Genomic DNA, 20,710 nt, shown 5'->3' with positions numbered 1-20,710 from the left:
TCCTTAGTCTGAAAGTGGAATAAAATAATTCGAATCTTACAATTTGGGTTTTAAAGTTGAATGTGAGAAATAAGTTTTGGCAAATGTTTGCTTTTGACCATCTCACTCATGGAATCACGTTCCATGGCACATGGTATCCTTTGTTGATCTATTTTCCAGCTATCGCTTGTGAATGTGAGAATTTACACCATGACTCGACTTTACATCTACTTAGGAGATTCCAGGGAGAGACACCGACCCAGGTCAGCGTTTCCCTAAGTGTGGAGGTTGAGAGGTTAGCTTAGGTGGCAGGGAGGCAAGTGAGGGCAGAGGCACTGGGTGGCTGTGGGAGAGAGGGAGGCATGGGCCTGTGCCCCTCTCCAGAACTGCCTGGAAAAGCAGCATTAGCTACTTTAGAGGGCAAAAATGAAACTGTAAAAGGTTACTAGTGCATTGTGTCTTGTTACTTGAAAAGAAAGGCCAGAAGAAAATTCTGTAGGAAGCATTTGCTTCTGAAAGTGCTCATAAATACAAGGAGAGGACTTGTGGATACAGTGCAGTAGTGCAACATTGTTCAGTCTGGAGATGGGGCAGTTGGACCATAAGACAAGCTTTCAGCTGCTGAGGCTCGAAATACCTCAGCAACCACTGGTGCCTGCCTAGAAACTTGGGCAGCTGTAGCCACTCCCATTGGACATCCTCGTCTCATGAAGCAGCTGATGAAGAGGGCAGCTTCTCTGGGTACCCACAGGAGTTGATCTTATTACAGAGCTTGCTTAGGAGGGGCATGTCACACAGCAGGACTAGTGGTGGTTTTGGATCTGCTAGGCATTTGGGGATAAGGAAGAGAATGCTGTGTCTGATTGTATAGGGAGGTAGAATTCTGGTATGTTGCAATCAAGGCATGCTTTAGTCAAAGGTAATGTGATAAAATGTCCCACAGTTCTGGATTTACCTTTTACATGTTTTTAACTACTTGAGAGGCTCTTGCCACACAAATAAGAATGCTTATCAAATATACCTGGCTTCTGTATGTGAGTAGAATGGAGATAGATTTTATATATGTATACACACGGATGTGTATATACATAAATAATCCCTGGAAATATACACAAGAAACCAGGTGGGGTGTGCAAGGAAGACTGAATTATTGTGTGATTTGTGAGCCTTTTGAAGGAATTACCTACTCAAAATAAATTCAAGATATGCTGAACACTTAGCAGCCAAGCTGGTGTACTGTGGGCAAAGGAGGTGACCAAGGAAAACAAGGTGCATGCTCATGCAAGCTCCAGAAAACCCCTCATCCTGACCGGGACCTGGACCACCCAGAAGATGTCACACGTGGTATCCGCAGCCCCTAGGCCTGATACTGGCCAGGCCCTTGACTGGATCACTGTCCCAAGAGGTGATAAGGACACTGTTAGTGTAATCCCCAGGTAGTGGATAAGCACAGGTTCTTATATTTCAATGGAAACTTGTGTCAGGTAAAAATTACTGTCATTCTCACCCTAGAGATGACTTGTCTATTCAGTATACTGCTTTACTAATGAACTCTCTTATTTCACATTCAATAAAAGACTCAGAAGCGCTGGACTGCAGAAAGCACAAGGAGTGCACTGAGGGAGCTGGTCTACCTGCTCAGTGCATTTCTGCCTAGAGTTCCAGGCTATCTCCTGGCACACTTCTTGTCTTCCAGAAAGATGCTTAGTGCGTAACAGTTACTATAGTGAATGTAGTTCAGAGGGGAACCAGGCTATACAGATGGCATGTTTTGGGATGGGGCTGTGAAAAGGATCTTCATTTGTCAGAAACGGAGCACTTACTTGGCAATGGTGAGCGGTCTGTTTCTTAATTGGAACCTCCTCAGAGTCCCCACTCATCATTTTTGTCCTGGTCCCTGGCTGGACAAGTGTGAAACTGTGGGGGCCTTACTTGTCTAAGACAGGCCTAACCAAATCTGCTTTCTCTGTGAAGAAAAAAGCAGCTTCTCTTGCCTTCTTCAGACCCAACCACAAGTCAGATCATTTGGGTTCATTCTGTTTCTCCAGCCAACTGAACTCCGTTATCTCCCGTGGCAGCTATAACCAGAGTCCAGCTGTACTGAGTTATGCTCCATTAATTCATGGCACACAGTGGCAACCAATCTTTGAGCTGCTTAAGACAAAAGTTTGCCAGTCATTGGTCCAAAAGCAGATCAGAACCTCCATGTTAGGTACCTACTGACAACAGGTCAGCTCACGGAGACGGATGCAAAAAGAGTACCCTCCCTGTGGGTCGGACTTGAGCCAAGAATGTGTAAAGGAATCCCTAAATCATCCAGTAACAGATGCATAGGGAAGCACTGATGGAAGGCCTAGAGGTCAGGAGCAAGCATGTTTGGGTCATGGCTGAGTTGCCAGAATTACGGGGTACTGCCTGCTGTAGCAGGAGACCCCCTCTTCTAGTCCAAAGATGACAGCAGAAAGAATACTCTTGTAGCACAAGAGATACCTTTTAAGGAGCACTTTCATTCACAAGGGTCAGAAACGAGGTCAGTGGCTCCTAAACTGAGCATGGTAGGCCCAAAATAGAGTGCAAAAAATTCCATTGGCCCTGACTATCCAGGATGCATGCCATCCATCTCCACCTGTCAGGAACTTCAACTCTGTGAGATGAATTACTTTGCTTTCATACAAACACAGGGTGTTGCTGGGGCTATCTTAGTACTGAAGACAGGGACAGAAAAAACCTACAGGTGAAAGGTCAGGAGCTTACAAAAGCTGTATGTGGCAATAATTTGCAGTATACAGAACATATGGAATTCCTTTTTTAAAGGGGGAGGCCATGCCATGGGAAATGGTGGATGCTCCAATAATGTGAGGACAGAAGCAAACCCATGTCTGACATTGGTCACTGAGACACTTCACTGTAAACTGGGTGTTGCAGCATTCAGCTCTATCATGCTACATACAGAACACAGAACGGGGGGAAGTGCGAGCATTTACGAGTGTTTAGAGTTCCAGTGAGAGCCAAGTAGGCTAAAGTGTTCATAGGCAAACATTCATACTTCTCTTGTTCTGTATAGGAAGCAGTCCAATTGGCATGCCACAGGTAGGTTGCTCACAAGAAACAGCCAATTCTAACCAACTGGATTTGTAATTTTCCAAACTGGCTTCTGCTCAGCACTTTTCTTTGAGTCAGGATCTCACTCTGAAGCCAGGTTGGCCTCACATTTGTGATCTTCCTGCCTCAGCCTCTGGAATGGTGGGATACAGGCATATACAACCATACTGGCTTCCTCAGCACTTTTTTAGAAAAGCAAGTGGGAATTTTTCTCATCTGACCTCAGATATCCAAGACAAGGACAGGTTCTCTCTTGTTCTAAGATGGTAGAGTCTGAGTTCCAGATTTCTGGAGGCATCCTATGAACAAAGCAGCAAAGTCTCCCTTTCCCCCTCCCCATCCTGTCTCCATGTCACACAGAAGATGCTTCTCTACTCACTTGCGAATGGAGCTGGAGTGGAGCAAGTGGTTGATGAGGTGTTATGGGAGCGCTCTTGGGATGGGGAGAGCAGACCTGGAGAAGAATGTTCTATCTCACCCACTGCTGCTTTACATGGCTAATTTACACAGTGTTCAAAGATCCTAATGGACTTGAGTATTTCTAGAAAAGTTGGACAGAAAGAACCAAAGAGCAGCATGCGTTTGTCTCCTATAAAGACACTTTGTTATCTCATGTCCAAGTACTGAGGCACAGACAATGGACAGATAGCCCTGCAGGAGCTTCCTGAAACTATTTACAACTAGTGGATTACCAGCTTCAGCTTCAAAATACAAAAAGGTCTTAGCTGGGGTAAACTGTTAAGAAGTTAATAATGGCAGGCTTTTTCCCCCCTAAGTGGAAACAGGGTAAGAGAGGAAAAGAACAGAGGAAGAAAGGCAAAGGGGTCAGCATCCTCTTCATCCAGCCATGCCAGCGGGCTGGGCTTGTCTCAGAAAGATGCGCCTCTTTAGGGCCATCTGAAGGAGGGGTGCATAGCAGCTCCCTTCCCTCCCCTCCCTCCTGCCAGTGGGCTGAGGCCAACAGCTACAAGGGAGGGGCAGGGACACTGGGCTCAGGACAAGCCCCTACTGGGGCTCCTCATGGGTTTAACTGGTTTTAAGAGGAGGGGAAAATGATAAAAGAGGAAATGGCTCCTGACCAAGCCTTTCCAAGTGCATCGAATGTTTTCAGCTTAGATGACTTGATAGCAAGTGCTGTAAACCTGGAGGTGGGGAGTAGTGTGGGGCACTGCTGCTGTTGTGCCCAGAGCCCTTAGGGTTCAAGATGGTCTCATGACATGAAAAGCCTTGTGGGCACTGTCTCGCCAACTTCTGGACGCTGGTCTCACTTGGCTCAGGGCCGTCAGGAGGGTTTGTGGCTTCAAAGGCATGGGGATCTGGCACAGCTGCTTAACCATCCACAGGGGCTGTGGCTGCAGACTGGCCTGCAACCCCCTGCTCTAACACCTGGGTTTATCTTCCCTTCTGTGTGACACAATGATTTGCCTTGAAATGGAGGTATGTGTCTGGGAGACAGAGTGTAATGGAGTTAGCAAGAGATGCTCATGGAAGTTTCTGGAACCAAACCTGTAGGCTCATCCGCTTCTCTTCTCTTGGCATGGGAGTAGTGTCAATGCTTTGGTTGTCACAAGACCCAGATGCCAAAATTCCCAGCTTGGCTGGCCCAAGAGTTCAGGAGGCAAAGGAAGTGGCAGCTGGTGCCTGAGGCAGAGAGCAGCCAGGATGGAGCCCGCTCCTTTGTTCTTCCTGGCTCCATGCAGATGCATCCACCAACAATCTCATTCTTGCAGTGAGCTATACAATGTTCTCTGCCCCAGGGAGGGGCCCCTGGGGGGGCCCACGGTCCTGCTTACTGTGCAGCTGGGCAAGTTGCAGAACTGGCATGTTGCACAGGGGGCACACTTTCCGAACCTCCAGCCACTTAATAAGGCACCTGTGAAAACACCCAGGAGGTAGATGTCAGTCCCAGCCAGGTGAACCCCTCTGTCACCACAGCCACAGTGTGAGGAGTCTGGCACGAGGCCCACGGAGGCCCACCGGAGGTGGAGAATTCACATGGCCTGAAGGGACCCAGGGCTCCTGTCTTCCACGTGGTGACACTAAGATGTCTGCCTACAACTTTGTAAAGAAGGACTGAGCACACTGAGGGGGAAGAGGAGTAGGCAGTAGGAAGAACAAAATTACCAACATAAACCATAAAGTTGAAAAAAAAAAGGGTGGGCGGGGGGGGACTAATATGTCTTGAGGAAGGAAGGAGGTACCTCATACGACCATTTATATCCACACTATTTGGGGCCTGGGCACTGTCCTTGGGCTTTCTCAAAGTACTCTTCCACTTGAGCCACAACACCACTTCCAGCTTTTTCTGCATATGTGGGATTAGAGAACTGAACCCAGGGCTTCGTGCATGCTAGGCAAGCACTCTAATACTAGGCCACAACCCAGCCCCCAAGCTTTAGTTTGATTTAAAATAACTATGGTTTTGATTAAAGTACATTTATAGGAGATGGAAGCTGGCATTGGAAAGTTCCAGCTAAAGAACTGTTTACAGCCTGGCTCCATGCCTGGGTCTGTGTGGTGTCACATTCTACCATCCTGGTCCCTCCTAAGGTCACATACAGCCCCACCCCCCACCCTGTGGGATGCTATCAGCTTTCAGCATCACAGGCCAATTGTGAAGCCATCAAACTTGTCGGGCATTGCCTGAAAGCCCACAGTAACTTGGCTGATGGGATTCAAAGGTGGGTCATATTGAGTAATTCTTTACCAAGCCAAGTATGGTGGTTCATGCCTACAGTCTCAGTAGTGGAGAGGCTGAGGCAAAAGATTCAAGAGTTCAAGGCCAATAGTGCGCAGGGTGTGGCTAGGGTAGAGAGCCTGCTTAGTTAGCAAGGACAAGGCCTTGAATTCAAAGCCTAGTATCAACACTCATGCCACCCGCTAATAAAAAGTTTACAGAGACTTCTCCAAAACTACCCTCCCTCCTTAAAATATTCCACACTCATACTTACTTTCTGTGGAAGGCATGCTTACATGGACAGATCCCCAACTCATCACGAGGCCTGAAGTCTTCTAGACACACTGCACAGAGCTGAAAGGTGAGTACAGAAATGAAAACACACATCGGGTAGGCATTTGCCCAGGTCACAAAGTGGACAGGCTTCTGAGGCCTAGCTATCTGAGGACTTGTAATATCCTAAAACTCAAATGAGAGGAACAGGAAGCTGGTCAGGACAAGGCCTCTGAAGAAAGTCTCATGTTCTCCCTGTTGCACATCTTGAAGGGGGTGGGCAGAAGGAAAGAAAAAACAAGCAGAACTTCTTTTTCTGCAGTGCATCATCCCAAGGAGTGCGCCAGGTCACTCATTTTTTCCTCTCAGCCAGGCGCTGGTGATTCACGCCTGCAATCTTTGCTTCTCAGGAGGCTGAGATCTGAGGATCATGGATCAAAGCCAGCCCATGCAGGAAAGTCGGTGAGATGCTTATTTCCAATTAACTACCAGAACAGGGAAGTGGTGCTGTGGCTCAAAGTGGTTGAACTCTAGCCTTGAGTGAAAGAGCTCAGGGACACCACCCAGGCCCCAAATTCAAGTTCCACGACTGGCAAAAAGAAAACAAAAACAAAAAAAACCAAGGCTGTTCCTGCCACATGTGTGTGAACTCCCTTCCTGTGGCATGAGCTGTAGGCCGGCGCAGCCTCTGGCCTTCAGGGTTGGCTTACTCCCCTGCGTCCTCCCTCTAGTTGTTAGGGCAGTCTTGCAGTAACTGCTATTAGTAGTTCCTGGGCCTCCCTTTTTGGCACTGTCTTTCTGTCAGTATCTGTTTTGATTATATTAAAAGTTCACTTAATTAAAATAAAAATAGAAATACAAATTCTGGCTGGGCACTGGTGGCTCATACCTGTTATTCTAGCTACTCAGAAAGCTGAGATCTGAGGATCACAGTTCTAAGTCAGCCAGAGCAGGAAGGCCCATGAGATTCTTAAATCTAATTCACTACCACCACCCCCACTGGTGCTGCTACCACCACCACACCCTGCCCTCTCCCTCGAACCCTGGAAGTGGAGCTGTGACTGAAGTGGTAGAGGGCCAGCCTGGAGCCAAAAAGTTAAGGGATAGTGGCTTAGGTCCTGATTTTGAGCACCTGTCCAGGCACAAAAAACAATCAAGCAACCAATACTCCCCCAAACCCAAAACAAATTCTGGACATGTGTAGTCACAGGAAACACAAAAATGTCAAAACATTCTCACAGACGATATGTCTTCAAGTATAGAGTATCGGTTTACTTGCAGTAACACCAGTGAGCAGGGCCCTGTGACTTCAGAGGCAGACCACTCCTAAGGCTCCAGTTTCCAGTGTGCCCTTCCTGGTTCCATCTCAACCCCCATCCATGAAACAATCACCACATTTTGTGTGCCACAGATGAAAGGAGAACACTGAGGACATTTTCATACACAAGCTTACTTCAAATTCATCTCGAGTAGGAAAATGAATTTATTTCTGTTTCCTTGTCATACAGGATTCCTGCTGCTGTGTTACATGGCACCAGCAGCCCTACTGGAGACATGGTATGCTGCTGTTGTCAGTGGCTTTCATGCACCTTTGCTGACAAAGAGTCTATGAAGCTGGTCAAAATAAGGCTATCTTCAACTTCTGTGGAATGTAAACATATCACAGAAGAGCATTTTCAATTAGAAAATGACTCAAAAAAGATGAACAAACTTGGAAACTTACCTCATGTAAATTCAGCTCTTTTACTTTCTCTTTTAATATAACCTGTAAGATAAAAAGAATGTTCTTAATCTGGTTGTTGGTGCTCAGGCCTGTAATCCTAGGAGGCTGCGATCTGAAGATCTTCTGCAAAAACTTTTAAAATTTCTGAGAGTAGACTAAAGCTTAGGAAAATGTTAACACATGTCCTCTAGACTGAGTGATAAGGATAGGAGACCGACTGCTATACATTAATAATCCTCACTGGACAATGATAAAAACTTATGAAAGGTTAACAGGTAAAACCAATCTTAATTTTGGAAGTCTTCCCACTATGCATCAATGTCTTTTTTTTTTTTTTTTTTTTTGCCAGTCCTGGGCATGGGCTCAGGGCTTGCGCACTGTCCTTGGACTTTCTCAAGGCTAGCACTCTACCACTTGAGCCTCAGAACCACTTCTGGCTTTTTGCTACGTATGTGGTACTGAGGAATCGAACCCGGGTCTTTGTGCATGCGAGGCAAGCACTCTACCACTAGGCCAAACTCCCAGCCCCATCAATGTCTTCTTTAATGTAAACTTTAACTGTACTCTTATTCAGGTTTGTCCTTAGCCTGAGTCTGTAGTGACCAGGTTAAGAGTTAAAGTGAATGTGAAGTGCTAAGAAGGCAGACTTCTATTAACTTTTCTTTTGAGAATAAACTTAAGAGTTATATTTATCTTAAAGTTGGAAAAAATAGATAATTAAAAATGGGAGAAGTATGCTGGGTGTGGTGGCACACACCTGTAATCCTAGCTACTCAAGAGGCTGAGATGAGAGAATCAAGGTTCAAAGCCATCCCAGGCACAAAAGGACCTGACTCTTATTTCCAATTAACCTCTAGAAAATGGGAAGTGGGACTCAAGGGTAGAGCAGTAGCCTTGAGCTGAAGAGCTCAGGTACAGTGCCCAGACCCAGAGTTTAAGCCCCTTGACTCAAAAAAAAAAAAAAAAAAAGGGAGAATTATAAATTTTGTGACTTGTACTCGTGAGTCAAAACTGATTTTGATTCAACAGGCAAGTCACTGTTCAGAAACACCAAATGGAAGGACCCTGCAGCAGTCTTCTTAGGGTAAAGAGATGATTGGGGCAAATCTAGGTCTGTTGCTTTATTAAAGAAGAAAGGAGTGGGAGTGGGTGATGGTTGCACATCCATGACCCAAGGGAGCAGACTTCTGTGTGTGACCTAACCTAATGTGTAGCACAAAGGAGCAGACATAAAAGGCAGATGAGATTACAGTATCACAGCTGGTCACCTCCAGAGAACAGCTGTGTCTTTAATGGAGGGGAAAAAATTCACTTGAGTCTCTGAACTCTAGTAATAGATGGTATCTTTATGGATTACAAATTACAGCAATACTTTTAGCAAAGTGTTGGCTCAAGTTCTCTGGCTGTTTATATTTATTAGATCACTTTCTGTAGCTTCATATATTCTAATGAAAGAAAAAATCTGAGAGAACGAAGCAGATGCATTTTGTATGACAAAACTGATGGACAGGCGGAATGTTGAAAATGAACACAAGTAAATCTAGTTCAGTTTAACATGAGTGGAAATTTCAGTCCTCAAAAGTTTTTTTTGGGGGGGAGAGGAGGGAAATATGATCAAAATAAATCAGAACTAAATTTCTCACCTGTTTGTAGGCATAAAATTCTTTGTGTGCTTGATGTCTTAACCTAAAAGACAGAAAGGAACAATGTGATAGTGAAATTTCCTAAATGACATTTCTCTTACCACATTGTGGAAAAGTACCAGTGAGCTGTGAATGTTGTCTAATGGAAGGTGTAGTAAAACCTCATGAAAAGAAGTCTTAAAGCAATGAATATTTTAACAAAGCAGGGTACGGTAGATACTCCTGTAATCAAATATTCAGGAGGCTGACATCTGCAAGGCAGAGGTTTGAGGCTAGCATGGGGAGAAAAGTCCTCAAAACTCCATCTCTAAAATAACCATCAAAAAGCAGGGTGGATGCCTGGCCCAAGTGGTAGAGTGCCAGCCAAACAAGTAAGCCAATCAAGTTTGAGGCACTGAATTCAAACCCAGCTATTAAATATATATATATATATATATATATATCCTTTAAGTATACAGATTAACTAATTTTTTTAATTTTTTTTATTGTAATTAGTAAAAGGGTTACATGATATTTGCCAGATAGAAGGTACATTAATTCACATACATTGATACCCTTTCACATGTCTTGGTACCCGTTTCCCTCCCCCCCCACACCCCCCCAGATTAACTAATTTTTAAAATGTGTATTCTAGTATAATTATCACCAGTAGCAAAATATAGTATATTTCCAGCATTCCTGAAGCCTGGGAGTTGACCCCTCATTGAATATCCACCCCCTCTGGAGGTATTCCTATGTAGACTCCTGGCACTGTAGAATAATTTCTTTTTTTTAACTCACTGCCTGGGCACTGCCTCTGAGCTTTTTGCTCAAAGATAGGGTTCTACCACTTTGAGCCACAGTGCCACTTCCTGTTTTTGAGTTGTTATTTGGAGATAAGAGTCTCACAGAGAATTTCTTCCCAGGGTTGGTTTCAAAGCACAATCTTCAGACCTCAGCCTCCTTCGTAATTAGAATTATAGGTGTGAGCAAGAGCACCCAGCACTAGAAAATAATTCTAAATTACAAATAAGTGGTTTCTGGATGTCACACAAATGGGTCATTCACTGTATGTACATACTCCTTTGGGTTGGTCTTCTTTCAGACTACAATCCTTCCTGAGATTAGTCCATGCTGCACCAAACCAGCCTTTCTTTTTAACTGACCTAGTACAATGTATCCATTCCACTGCTGAATAAAAGCTGCTACAAAAACTCTTCCATGTTTTGGGTTTTTTTTTTGCTCTTCTTTTTTTTTTTTGTGGGGGGCGCGGATTGGACACACAGATTTCTCTTCCATTAAGGAGGTAACTGGTCCAAAGTGTTTGTACCAATTCCAGCTCCTGTTAGTAGTTCATGAATATTCTAGCTTTCTATCTTTGCTGCTGTTTGGCAGATTCAGTTAAAAACAAAACAACTCTTTACAGGTAGTCTAATTTATCCACTTTTTTCAGTTAGGTTAGTTTTGTATCTAGTTGAAATCTCTGCCTAACTTCAGATTACCATGAAGATATTTTCGGTGAGTATGCTGTGGAAGCAGTATGTTATTATACACAACGCATACAGGTGTGGTCCATGGGAATGCTGTGAGGTAAAGGTCTGGACTCCTCCTGCCTCACCACCATTTTCCCCTTCTCTACCACACTGCGGTAAGTTAGGTATGCCAGCATGCCGCCTTGGTTCTAGACTATGTTGTTCCACTGCTTTGTTTACCAGTCCTTGCATGCTGGTTGGAATAGTGTCTCAAAAAAAAAAACACATAGCCATCTAGAACCTCAAAGTGTAACGTATTTGGAAATGAGCAAAATAGAAATCATACTGGATAGGTGAGACTCTAAATAGAAGGTAACTGGTGCCCTCCGGTGAGGAGAGGAAGGGATGGGACAGGGGCCTAGGTGATGAGGGAGGTGGAGAATGAATGACCCACCGTGAGCCAAGCGAGGCCAAGGACTGCTGGGAATCATCAGAAGCTAAAAAGAGGCAAAGAAGGCTTGTCTGCACCTTTCAGAAGGGTCTACATTTTTGATCTTCCCACCTTCATAACTGTGAGAGATGAAATTTTTGGTTTGGAGTACTTGTTATTACAACCCTGAGAAACTAACAGACCTGTAGAGTGCTTTCTAGCAAGGAGAGGCCTTCTCAGTCCGACAAATTACCCCCTCCACTCCCTTATTTCGAAATACTTTTATACTTACAGAAAAAATCATGAAAGAGGAGTTAACATATACTTCTGAAGAGCATAATTTTATTAATCGCAAACCTATAACTACTGCTGTGAGCAAATCTAAAAATATACATGCAGTTAACCTATCTATCTCTAGCTATAAGGTATACTTCCCTCTTTTTATGAAGTCTCAGAAAAGACTCTATGAAGAAGGTAAAATCACTTATCAAAATATCAGAAACTATTCACTAACTTCATTCAGATCTGACCACTAGTCAGTAAGAATGCCCCAGACACTGACAGTAATAACAACTCATTGTAAGAAAGATATGAGGGGGACGGGAGTTTGGCCTAGTGGTTAAAGTGCTTGCCTAGCATGCATGAAGACCCGGGTTCGATTCCTTGGTACCACATACATAGAAAAAAGCCAGAAGTGGTGCTGAGGCTCAAGTGGTAGAGCTCTAGCCTTGAGAAAGTCCAAGGACAGTACTCAGGCCCTGAGCTCAAGCCCAGGACTGGCAAAAAAAAAAAAAAAAAAAAAAGAAAGATATGAGATGGTGGTGTTTATCTTAATTATAATCATGGCTTAGGGGCATGGCTCAAGTGGGAGAGCCCTTGCCTACCAAGCACAAGCCCTGAGTTCAATGCCCAATACCAAATCAAACCAAACCCATTCAAGGCTTAACCATAATCATATATCATATGAACACTAAGACCTCCTACTAGATATAGCTTTTTAATAATTTAACTTTCTAATCTTTTTTTTTGTCGGTTGTAGGGCTTGAACTCTGGGCCTGGGCATTGTTCCAGAGCTCTTCAGTTCAAGGCTACTGCCCTACCTCTTGAGCCACAGCATCCCTTCCAGTTTTCTGGTGCTTAACTGGAGATAAGAATATTATGGACTTTCGTGCCCAGGCTGGCTTTGAACCTCAATCCTCAGATCTCGGCCTCCCGAGCAGCTGGGATTACCAGTGTAAGCCACTGGTGCTCTACTCACAAGAAGTTTTTTGTTTTTTGTTCTTTCCCCCAGTCCTAGGCTTGAGCTTAGGGCCTGAGCCCTGTTCTTGGACTTTCTCAAGGCTAGATACAACTCTACCGCTTGAGCCTCAGCATCACTTCTGGCTTTTTTCTATGTATGTGGTACCAAGGAATCGAACCTGGGTCTTCGTGCATGCTAGGCAAGCACTCTACCACTAGGCCAAACTCCCAGCCACAAGAAGTTTTTTTAAAGACAGATTCTGTCCTAGCCACTGTATCTGACTCCTAATGACTTCAGAAAACAATGAAGCAATTGATGCCCTCTTGGAGAGTAACTCTGAAATCCGTGTGAAAACAGATTAAATGCTGCAGACAATCTGTGGCAGTGTATCTGGATGAGGTGCAAATATGGTGGAAAAATAAAGGGAGACGATTTTCTCCTATAGAGTATAATATTTCCTCATCAGACAGCATTGAAGACCACAGGAGCTGCATTACTGCTTTCTAGTTCACACAGGAGGAAAGCTGTGAGCCACATTAAGAGAGGACTGGCCAACCATCACACATAAAAAGTGTTCTTAATTTTGGTTAGCATATTTAGCACATTAATACAAACTGATTACCTGATCAAGTAGCAGCAGAAGAGTAAACTAAGGATGAAGACAAATATTGCAGTGCCAAAAACCACAATGTATATGTTGAGAGGCAGATTCTGGAACCCGATATTAGGCATCCTGAAGTTGTAATGTGGGAAATCTGAGCTCATGGATGAACTGTAGAAAAGAAAAAGAAAATAATTATTTATAAACACCAGGAACCTAAATAGAATTATATATGCTTAGAAGCAAAAGTTTTCTAATGGTTGAGACCATTGGAAATAGTAAATTGGTTAAATAGTCAATCACCAATTGAAACTTACTGAGCACTTTTTTTAATACTACAAATGCCAGTAACCAATGAACAGGAAAACGCTCAGTCTCACAAGAAAAAAAGTAAAAAATTTTCAAACTCTAACTTCCTTTCCTTCCTACCCTTCAACAATACTGGGAATTGAACTCAGGCCTCCCACTTGCTAGGCAAAACACTCTACCACTTAAGCCACACATCCAGTCCTTTTGCTTTTATTTTTCAGAGAGGGTCTCCCACTTTTGCCCAGGCTAGCCTTGAACCACAGCCCTCCTCTTTCTACCTCCTGAGTAGCTAGTAGGCTTGCGCCCCCCTGCCAATCTCATTTGTGAGACAAAGTCTTGTTAACATTTGTCCTGGCTAGCCTTGAACAATGAGTCTCCTATCTTTAAATTGACTGAGCTTACAGATCCGCATCACACGCCCCAGCTTCATACTTTCTACTTTTTTTTTCTCCTCCCAATCTTGGATCTTGAACTCAGGGCCTGGGAACTGGCCTTGGGCTTTCTCAAGGCTAGCGCTCTACCACTTGAGCCACAGAACCATTTCTGGCTTTTTCCTGTGTATGTGGTATCAAGGAATCGAACCCAGGGCTTCCTGCATGCCAGCTTCATACTTGTTAACACTGTAAACATATTTAATAACATAAGCTTCAATGTAGCAATATTTATGATTCAAGATGTTGCCATAGCTGGGTAATCTTAGCTACTGATAGGCTGAGATCTAAGAATCATGGTTCAAAGCCAGCCCAGGCACGAAGTCCATGAGGCACATCTCCAATTAACCACCAGAAAACCTGAAGTGCTCTGTGGCTCAAGTGGCAGAGCGCTAGCCTTGAACTGAAGAGCTCTGGATCAGAGACCAGGCCCTGAGTTCAAGCCTCATGACTGACAAAAAAGAAAGAAAGACAGACAGACAGACATTGCCAGTCACCAGTGGCTTACACGTATAACTGTAGTTAGAGACTAGGATCTGAGGCTCACAATTTGAAGCCAGCCTGGATGGGACTCATCTCCAATTAACCACCAAAACCCAAAAAAGCCAGAAACAGAGCTATGGCTTAAGTAGTAGCGTGCAAGCCTTGAGTAGAAAAAACTAAGGGACAGTACCCAAGCCCTGAGTTCAAGCTCCACTACTGGGTGTGTGTGTGTGGGGGAGATGTGTAGCCTGGTGCTGGTAGCTCGTGCCTTGCTACTCAGGAGTCTGAGATCTGAGAATCACAGTCTGGCGAGGAAAGTTTATGAGACTTTTATCTTCAACTAACCACCATAGGCCAACAGGGAAGCTGTGGCTCAAGGTATGACTTGAGCAAAAAAGATCAGGGAGAGAGTCTAGGCCCTGAATTCAAACCCCAGTACTGACTTGCACACACACACACACAAACTTTAGGAATGTAATCCCAGCCATATGGGATCTTGGTTTAGTTCAGTCTAGGCATAAGTGGGAAAAAATGACAAAAGTAAAAAGAGCTGAGGGTGTGTGGCTCAAGTGGGATAAGTACCTGCCTAGAAAGCATAAGGGTCTGAGTTCAAACTCTAGTGCTTTACCTCTTGAGCTACAGCACCATTTCCAGCCTTTTCTATTTATTTTTATTTTACCAGTCCTGGGGCTTGAACTCAGGGCCTGAGCACTGCTCTTGGGCTTTCTCAAGGCTATGGCTCTACCACTTCAGCCACAGCACCATGTCCAGGTTTTTTTCTATGTATGAGATACTGAGGAATTAAACCTGAGTCTTCATGAATGCTAGGCAAGCAATTTACCACTAGGCCAATTCCCAGCCCCAGCCTTTTCTGTTTATGTGCTACTGAGGAATTGAACCCAGGGTTTCATGTATGCTAGGCAAGCATCCTACCACTAAGTCACATTCTCAGACCTACTGGCATTATTTTATTTAGTCCTCACACCACACTTCTGTTTTCTAGATAAGGAAGTTAGCTGAAAGTATTCAGATTCTGCACCCACGGCAAACAAGGTCTGTCAGGAAGCCACCACTTCTCCAATTCCAAAGCTCTGCTGCTCCTAGTCTATAGGAGTCTTCGCCTTCCTCATATAACTTTAGCATCAGAAAACAGCAAAGGTTATTTTGCATTAAAAGAGGGACTATTGGGCTGGGAGGTTGGCCTAGTGGTAGAGTGCTTAGCATGCATGAAGACCCAGGTTTGATTCCTCGATATCACATATGTAGAAAAATGCCAGAAGTGGTGCTGTGGCTCAAGTGGTAGAGCTCTAGCCTTGAGAAAGCGCAGGGGCAGTGTTCAGGCCTTGATCACAAGCCCCAGGATTGGTAAAAAGAAATACAGAAAGAGAATATTTCTATTGATTTTCTTGTAATCCTTATTGGTCGGTATGGGATAAAATTCTAGGAATGGAGGCTGTTTCCTCTTTAAGGTGCTGGGCTATAGTGATAAAGTGACACACTATTCCAGTAGAACTTGCCTTGGCATTCTGATTTCTGATGAAATCAAGAGCTGCTGTTAGTATTGTTTATTGAGACCAAAGACTGATAAAGGCAATTCAACTACAACTACTGTCAAAATCAAATAAAAAAGAAAACCTTACCAAGCAAACAAAACTTGAAAATGAAAACCCATGTCCTATTCAGAGGCATCCATCAAGATGGGACAACTAAGCATGAGATCACTACAGGTCTGTGACAACTCTGGCCTGTAAGTGTCCTTGTACTGGTGATGCCACCAACATACTCTTGCAGAATTCAAGTCAGACAGTCAGACATGCAGAACATTTGAGGGGTATTGTCTTAAAGGGAGGTGCTCCTAGGGGCTGACTGGGCAGAATCCTCCTTTCATGAGTCCCACCTGGTAGAGAGAATGCTGATGCAGAATATAGCCTAGAATTTTTTCTTATTTCTTTGGTAAAATGATGTAGTTACAATTATTATGTTGACCCAACAGATTCAGAAGATGGTGGGTTATTCTAAGATACTAATTTCTAGGCTGGGAGTTTGGCCTAGTGGTAGAGTGCCTGCCTAGCATGCATGAAGACCCGGGTTCGATTCCTTGGAGCACATACTTAGAAAAAGCCGGAAGTGGTGCTGAGGCTCAAGTGGTAGAGCTCTAGCCTTGAGAAAAATCCAAGGACAGTGCTCAGGCCCTGAGCTTAAGCCCAGGACTGGCCAAAAAAAAAAAAAAAAAAAGATACTAATTCCTGATTTATGTAAAGTGCAACCCCTCTGTATAACACCTTTACAATAAAATTTTAAAAAATGTTTTGAGGCAGGGTCTCCCGGGCCTCCTGAGTGCTGGGATTCTAGGCATGCACTACCAACACCCCAGCTAATAGATAAGATATTGTTTATAAAACAGAACTCTATATTCAACACAGTAATAAGAATTCTTTGTTATCAGATATGGGGTATGGTGGTGGATTATAAGTCTGTTCATTTTCATTTTAGGAATGAAAATTTGGTGTCACAGAAGAGATTAGAATTCTAAAGAGAAGAAGGAAACCAGAAACTACAAAGAAGGGAAGCAGAAAAAAGTGGAGAAACTATCCACGCAGAAGAAATGTCGTGAGGAGTTTAAGCTAGTCCTGGCTCCTGAGTTGGGGGAAGGGAAATCCAGGACAGCAATTTAAGGTAAAACAGATGTTTCTGCCAAGAGATTGCTAACTCTAGTTGTGCAAATAGCCCTTACAATCCATGAGCCTTAACTTGAAGGCTCTATGGGATTTGTAGGAGGCCAGCCTTGGTGAAGAAAAAGGCTCCACTAATCTTGTGTGAGAGTCAGATGCCATCTTGAAAACAAGCCTGTTGTCAGGATTGAATTACCTTGAGGATCTGTAGCTGAATGACTCAAAGAACACCCTGCCATAGAATCTGCATGTAAGCTAGCCATAAGAGGTGGCTAGGGAGGGGAAAGTGTGAAGATATTGATGGCTTACATGCCAAAGGTTTGGGAATTCAAACCTCTGGGTGACAAAGCTTTGAGATCCCCTCTGATCCACAGCAGATATACTGGTCTGGTTGGCCACGGTTTCACTGAAGGAGGATGGCAGTACTGACTCAGAACACTTAGGAGAGGTTGCTATTAGAGGCAGCTGGGACATATGGACATGTGGGGACACACAGACACACACACACACACATTTAAAAATTCCTGTTTTATTTAATCTTTGTTGCTGTTTTGGCTTGGTTGTTTTGATTTTTAAAACCCCCAGTCAATTATATGGACTTTTTCCCTTTTATCTGACTTAGGACATTTACTTTTTAGTTTATATTTTATACTTTAGTTTTGACCTCTTAGTGATAGCCCATTTACCCCTCCCATTTATTTTTAGTTCTGCTTCTCCCTCCCTTTTATCTGAAGTCATCATCAGATATAATGACTTTTTTTTTCTTTTTTTTTTTTTGCTAGTCCTAGGGCTTGAGCTCAGGGCTTAGGCACTGTCCTTGAACACTTTTGCTTAAAGTTAGTGCTCTGCCACTTGAGCCACAGGACCACTTCTGACTTTTTCTGTGTATGTGGTACCAAGAAATTGAACCCAGGACTTTGTGCATGCTAGACATAGATAAGCACTCTACCACTAGGCCACGTACCCAGCCCAGACTTAAATTTTTAAATCATATTTTTATCTTTCTATATCCCTTTGCTTCTCTTCTACCTCTATTCTCCCAGACCCCATCCTTCTCTCACTGGGTAACTTGGCTGGCCATACATCATTCAGTTTATCTGCTTTTGTTTTGTTGTTTGAAGGATATTATTTTGTTGTTGTTCTTTTTTTTTTTTGTAGTCGGTCATGGGGCTTGAACTCTGGGCCTGGGCATTGTCCCTCAGCTCTTTAGCTCAAGGTAGTTAATTGGAGCTAAGAGTCTCACTGACTTTAGTGCCTGGGCTGGCTTTGAACCGCAATCCTCAGATCTCAGCCACCTCGCCCAGCTTCATCTTTTCTTATATAACCAAATGCCCAATATTACTCATTACTGTTATTCACTAAGGTGTTCCTAAAGCACGAAGATAACATTTGTGCTTCTACATTCATCTAAAGACACTGGAGCAATAGTAGTGACTAGTCTTCATTAGAGACTGTCATAAAGAGAAGGTTGTTGGTTATCAACTGCAGTAACTTCTCAGCTAAACTTCCTTACCCTGCCTGGAGCCACACCCCTGCAATTTAGTAACAGGAAAAGACACCACCGCCCAGCCTTAAGTAAACTGGGAAATCACCAACTGATTCAGGAGATCGAAATTGATCGAAATCTCTAACAAAATCCAAGTGAAAAATCCCTAACCTTAAGAAAAAGGAAATGACTCCACAATAAAGGACTTAAGTGATAATGAAGAGGAAGAAAGGTTAAACAATGAATTCAATAAAACAACAAGGATGATCAATGAAATAAAGGAAGTGAAGTATAAATAGCTGAAGGAATTGAGAGGACACAATTAGAGAATTCAAAGAAACAGCCAAGGGAAATAAAGAAGACAATGCAGGATATGAAATAGGAACTCAGTAAAAATATATAAATTTTGAAACAAATATCAAACAGGAATCCTGGAAATGAAGTACTCAAATGCCCAAATAAAAATTCAATTGAAAGCCTATCTTAACTGATAACAGAACAGTTGAAAATGGAATATCAGGGGTGTAAGATAAAGCAGAAGAATTAGAGCAAACAATCAAAGATTCTGAAAACACTCAGAAAAAAAAAGAAATGGAAATTATAAGATCTCTTGGACTTCATCAAAAGACCAAGTCTATGAATTTTAGGTAAAAAGAAGAAATACAGCTGGATGCTGGTGGCTCACACCTGTAATCCTAGCTACTCGGGAGGCTGAGATCTGAGGATCATGGTTCAAAGCCAGCCCAGGCACAAAAGTCCACGAGACTTTTATCTCCAATTAACCACCAGAAAACTGGAAGTGGCACTGTAGCTCCATGGGTAGGACAGTAGCCTTGAGCTGAATTGCTCAAGGACAATGCTCAGGCCAGAGTTCAAGCCCCATGAATAGCCAAAAAAAAAAAAAATAAATAAAGTTCAAAGCCAGCCTGGGTACTACAAAGCTGAGAGATTCTTATCTCCAAATAATCACTAGAAAATGGGAAGTGGGGCTGTGGCTCAAGAGTAGCGTGGTAGTCTTGAGCTGAAGAACTCAGGGACACCACCCAGGCACAGAGTTCAAGCCCCAAGACCCTCCCCCCCCTGAAAAAAAAAAGCTTATAAACTATGCGTAAGTTTGTTTCATCCCAGGGATTCAAGGATGGCTCAATCTATATAAGTCAATAGTAAACCAATAAATGTAATGCATTACATAAACAGGAAAATAAAAATCACGGGATCATCTCAATTGACACAGTAAAGGCTTTAAACAAAATTCAACCTCCTTTTTCATGATAAAAGCTCTTCTACAACTATGAATAGAGAGAATGTACCTGAACTTGATAAAGGCTATGTATAATGTATATCCAGCATTACAGTAAACAGGAAAAAACTGAAATTATTTCCCTTAAAATAAGAGACAAACGTATCCTCTCTCTACTCTTCCTCATGATAGTACTATTTCTAGTCAAAATGAAAAATAAAGCAGTAGAAAGAAATTAAAGATTCAAATAGGGAAGAAGTCAAATTATCCCTATTTGTAGCTAATATGATCTTAAACTCTTAGAGGCACCACCAGAAAACTCCTAGATCTCATAAACACTTTTGAAAACCCAGTGGGATATAAAATTAACACTAAAATATCAGTAGCTTGGCTGGGAGTTTGGCCTAGTGGTGCTTGCCTAGCATGCACAAAGACCAGGGTTCGATTCCTCAGTACCACATACATAGAAAAAGCTGGAAGTGGTGCTGTGGCTCAAGGACAGTGCTCAGATTCTGAGTTTAAGCCCCCCAGGACTGGCAAAAAAACAAAAACAAAACACACACACACACACACACACACACACACACACACACACACACACTCCCCTGCGCATGCGCATATCAGTAGCTTTTTCTATGTGTTAACAATGAACAGGATGGGAAAGAAAACAGTCCCAGTTAGCTTCCAAACTAAATACTTTGACATGAAAACTATGTTTCCTCTTATATAATCCAAAAGTTCTAAAGTCTTTAGCTTGCAGCCTAAATTTCAAATCAGTAGTTGATTCCAAAACGAAACAAAGACAAAGACCACAAAGTCTGGTCACTGTATCAGCCACAGAACTTCTCATCGAGAAGGTGAAGGCAGACTAACCCGGATCCTTACAGGGTCTGACATTAATCTACCATGGCTAAACGGTGGCAGCAGTATTTCTCAAAATATGTTTGGTAGACACATTCTTCTTAGGTTA

General features: G+C 43.2%; 1 protein-coding gene across 2 annotated transcripts in view; it reads right to left on the bottom strand.

Annotated features, from left to right (window-relative positions):
- Window positions 1–3,054: 3,054 nt before the first annotated feature.
- The window catches only part of Rnf24 (ring finger protein 24), a 50,069-nt gene continuing 32,413 nt past the window's right edge, over window positions 3,055–20,710 (bottom strand). For both annotated transcript variants that reach the window (XM_090352046.1, XM_090352045.1), the window contains exons 2-6: window positions 13,141–13,290; window positions 9,398–9,440; window positions 7,755–7,796; window positions 6,033–6,112; window positions 3,055–4,954 (exon numbers count right to left, since the gene is read on the bottom strand). In XM_090352046.1, coding sequence (XP_090208172.1) covers window positions 4,816–4,954; window positions 6,033–6,112; window positions 7,755–7,796; window positions 9,398–9,440; window positions 13,141–13,283 — 447 coding nt within the window. In that variant the 5' untranslated portion in view covers window positions 13,284–13,290 and the 3' untranslated portion in view covers window positions 3,055–4,815. The remainder of the gene's footprint in view (window positions 4,955–6,032; window positions 6,113–7,754; window positions 7,797–9,397; window positions 9,441–13,140; window positions 13,291–20,710) is intronic.

Source organism: Megascapheus bottae, chromosome 18 (genome assembly GCF_031878675.1).
Source record: "Megascapheus bottae isolate mThoBot1 chromosome 18, mThoBot2.hap1, whole genome shotgun sequence".
Lineage (NCBI taxonomy): Eukaryota > Metazoa > Chordata > Mammalia > Rodentia > Geomyidae > Megascapheus > Megascapheus bottae.
Note: the sequence above shows the minus strand (reverse complement) of the source record. Positions and strands in the feature narration are given on the sequence as shown.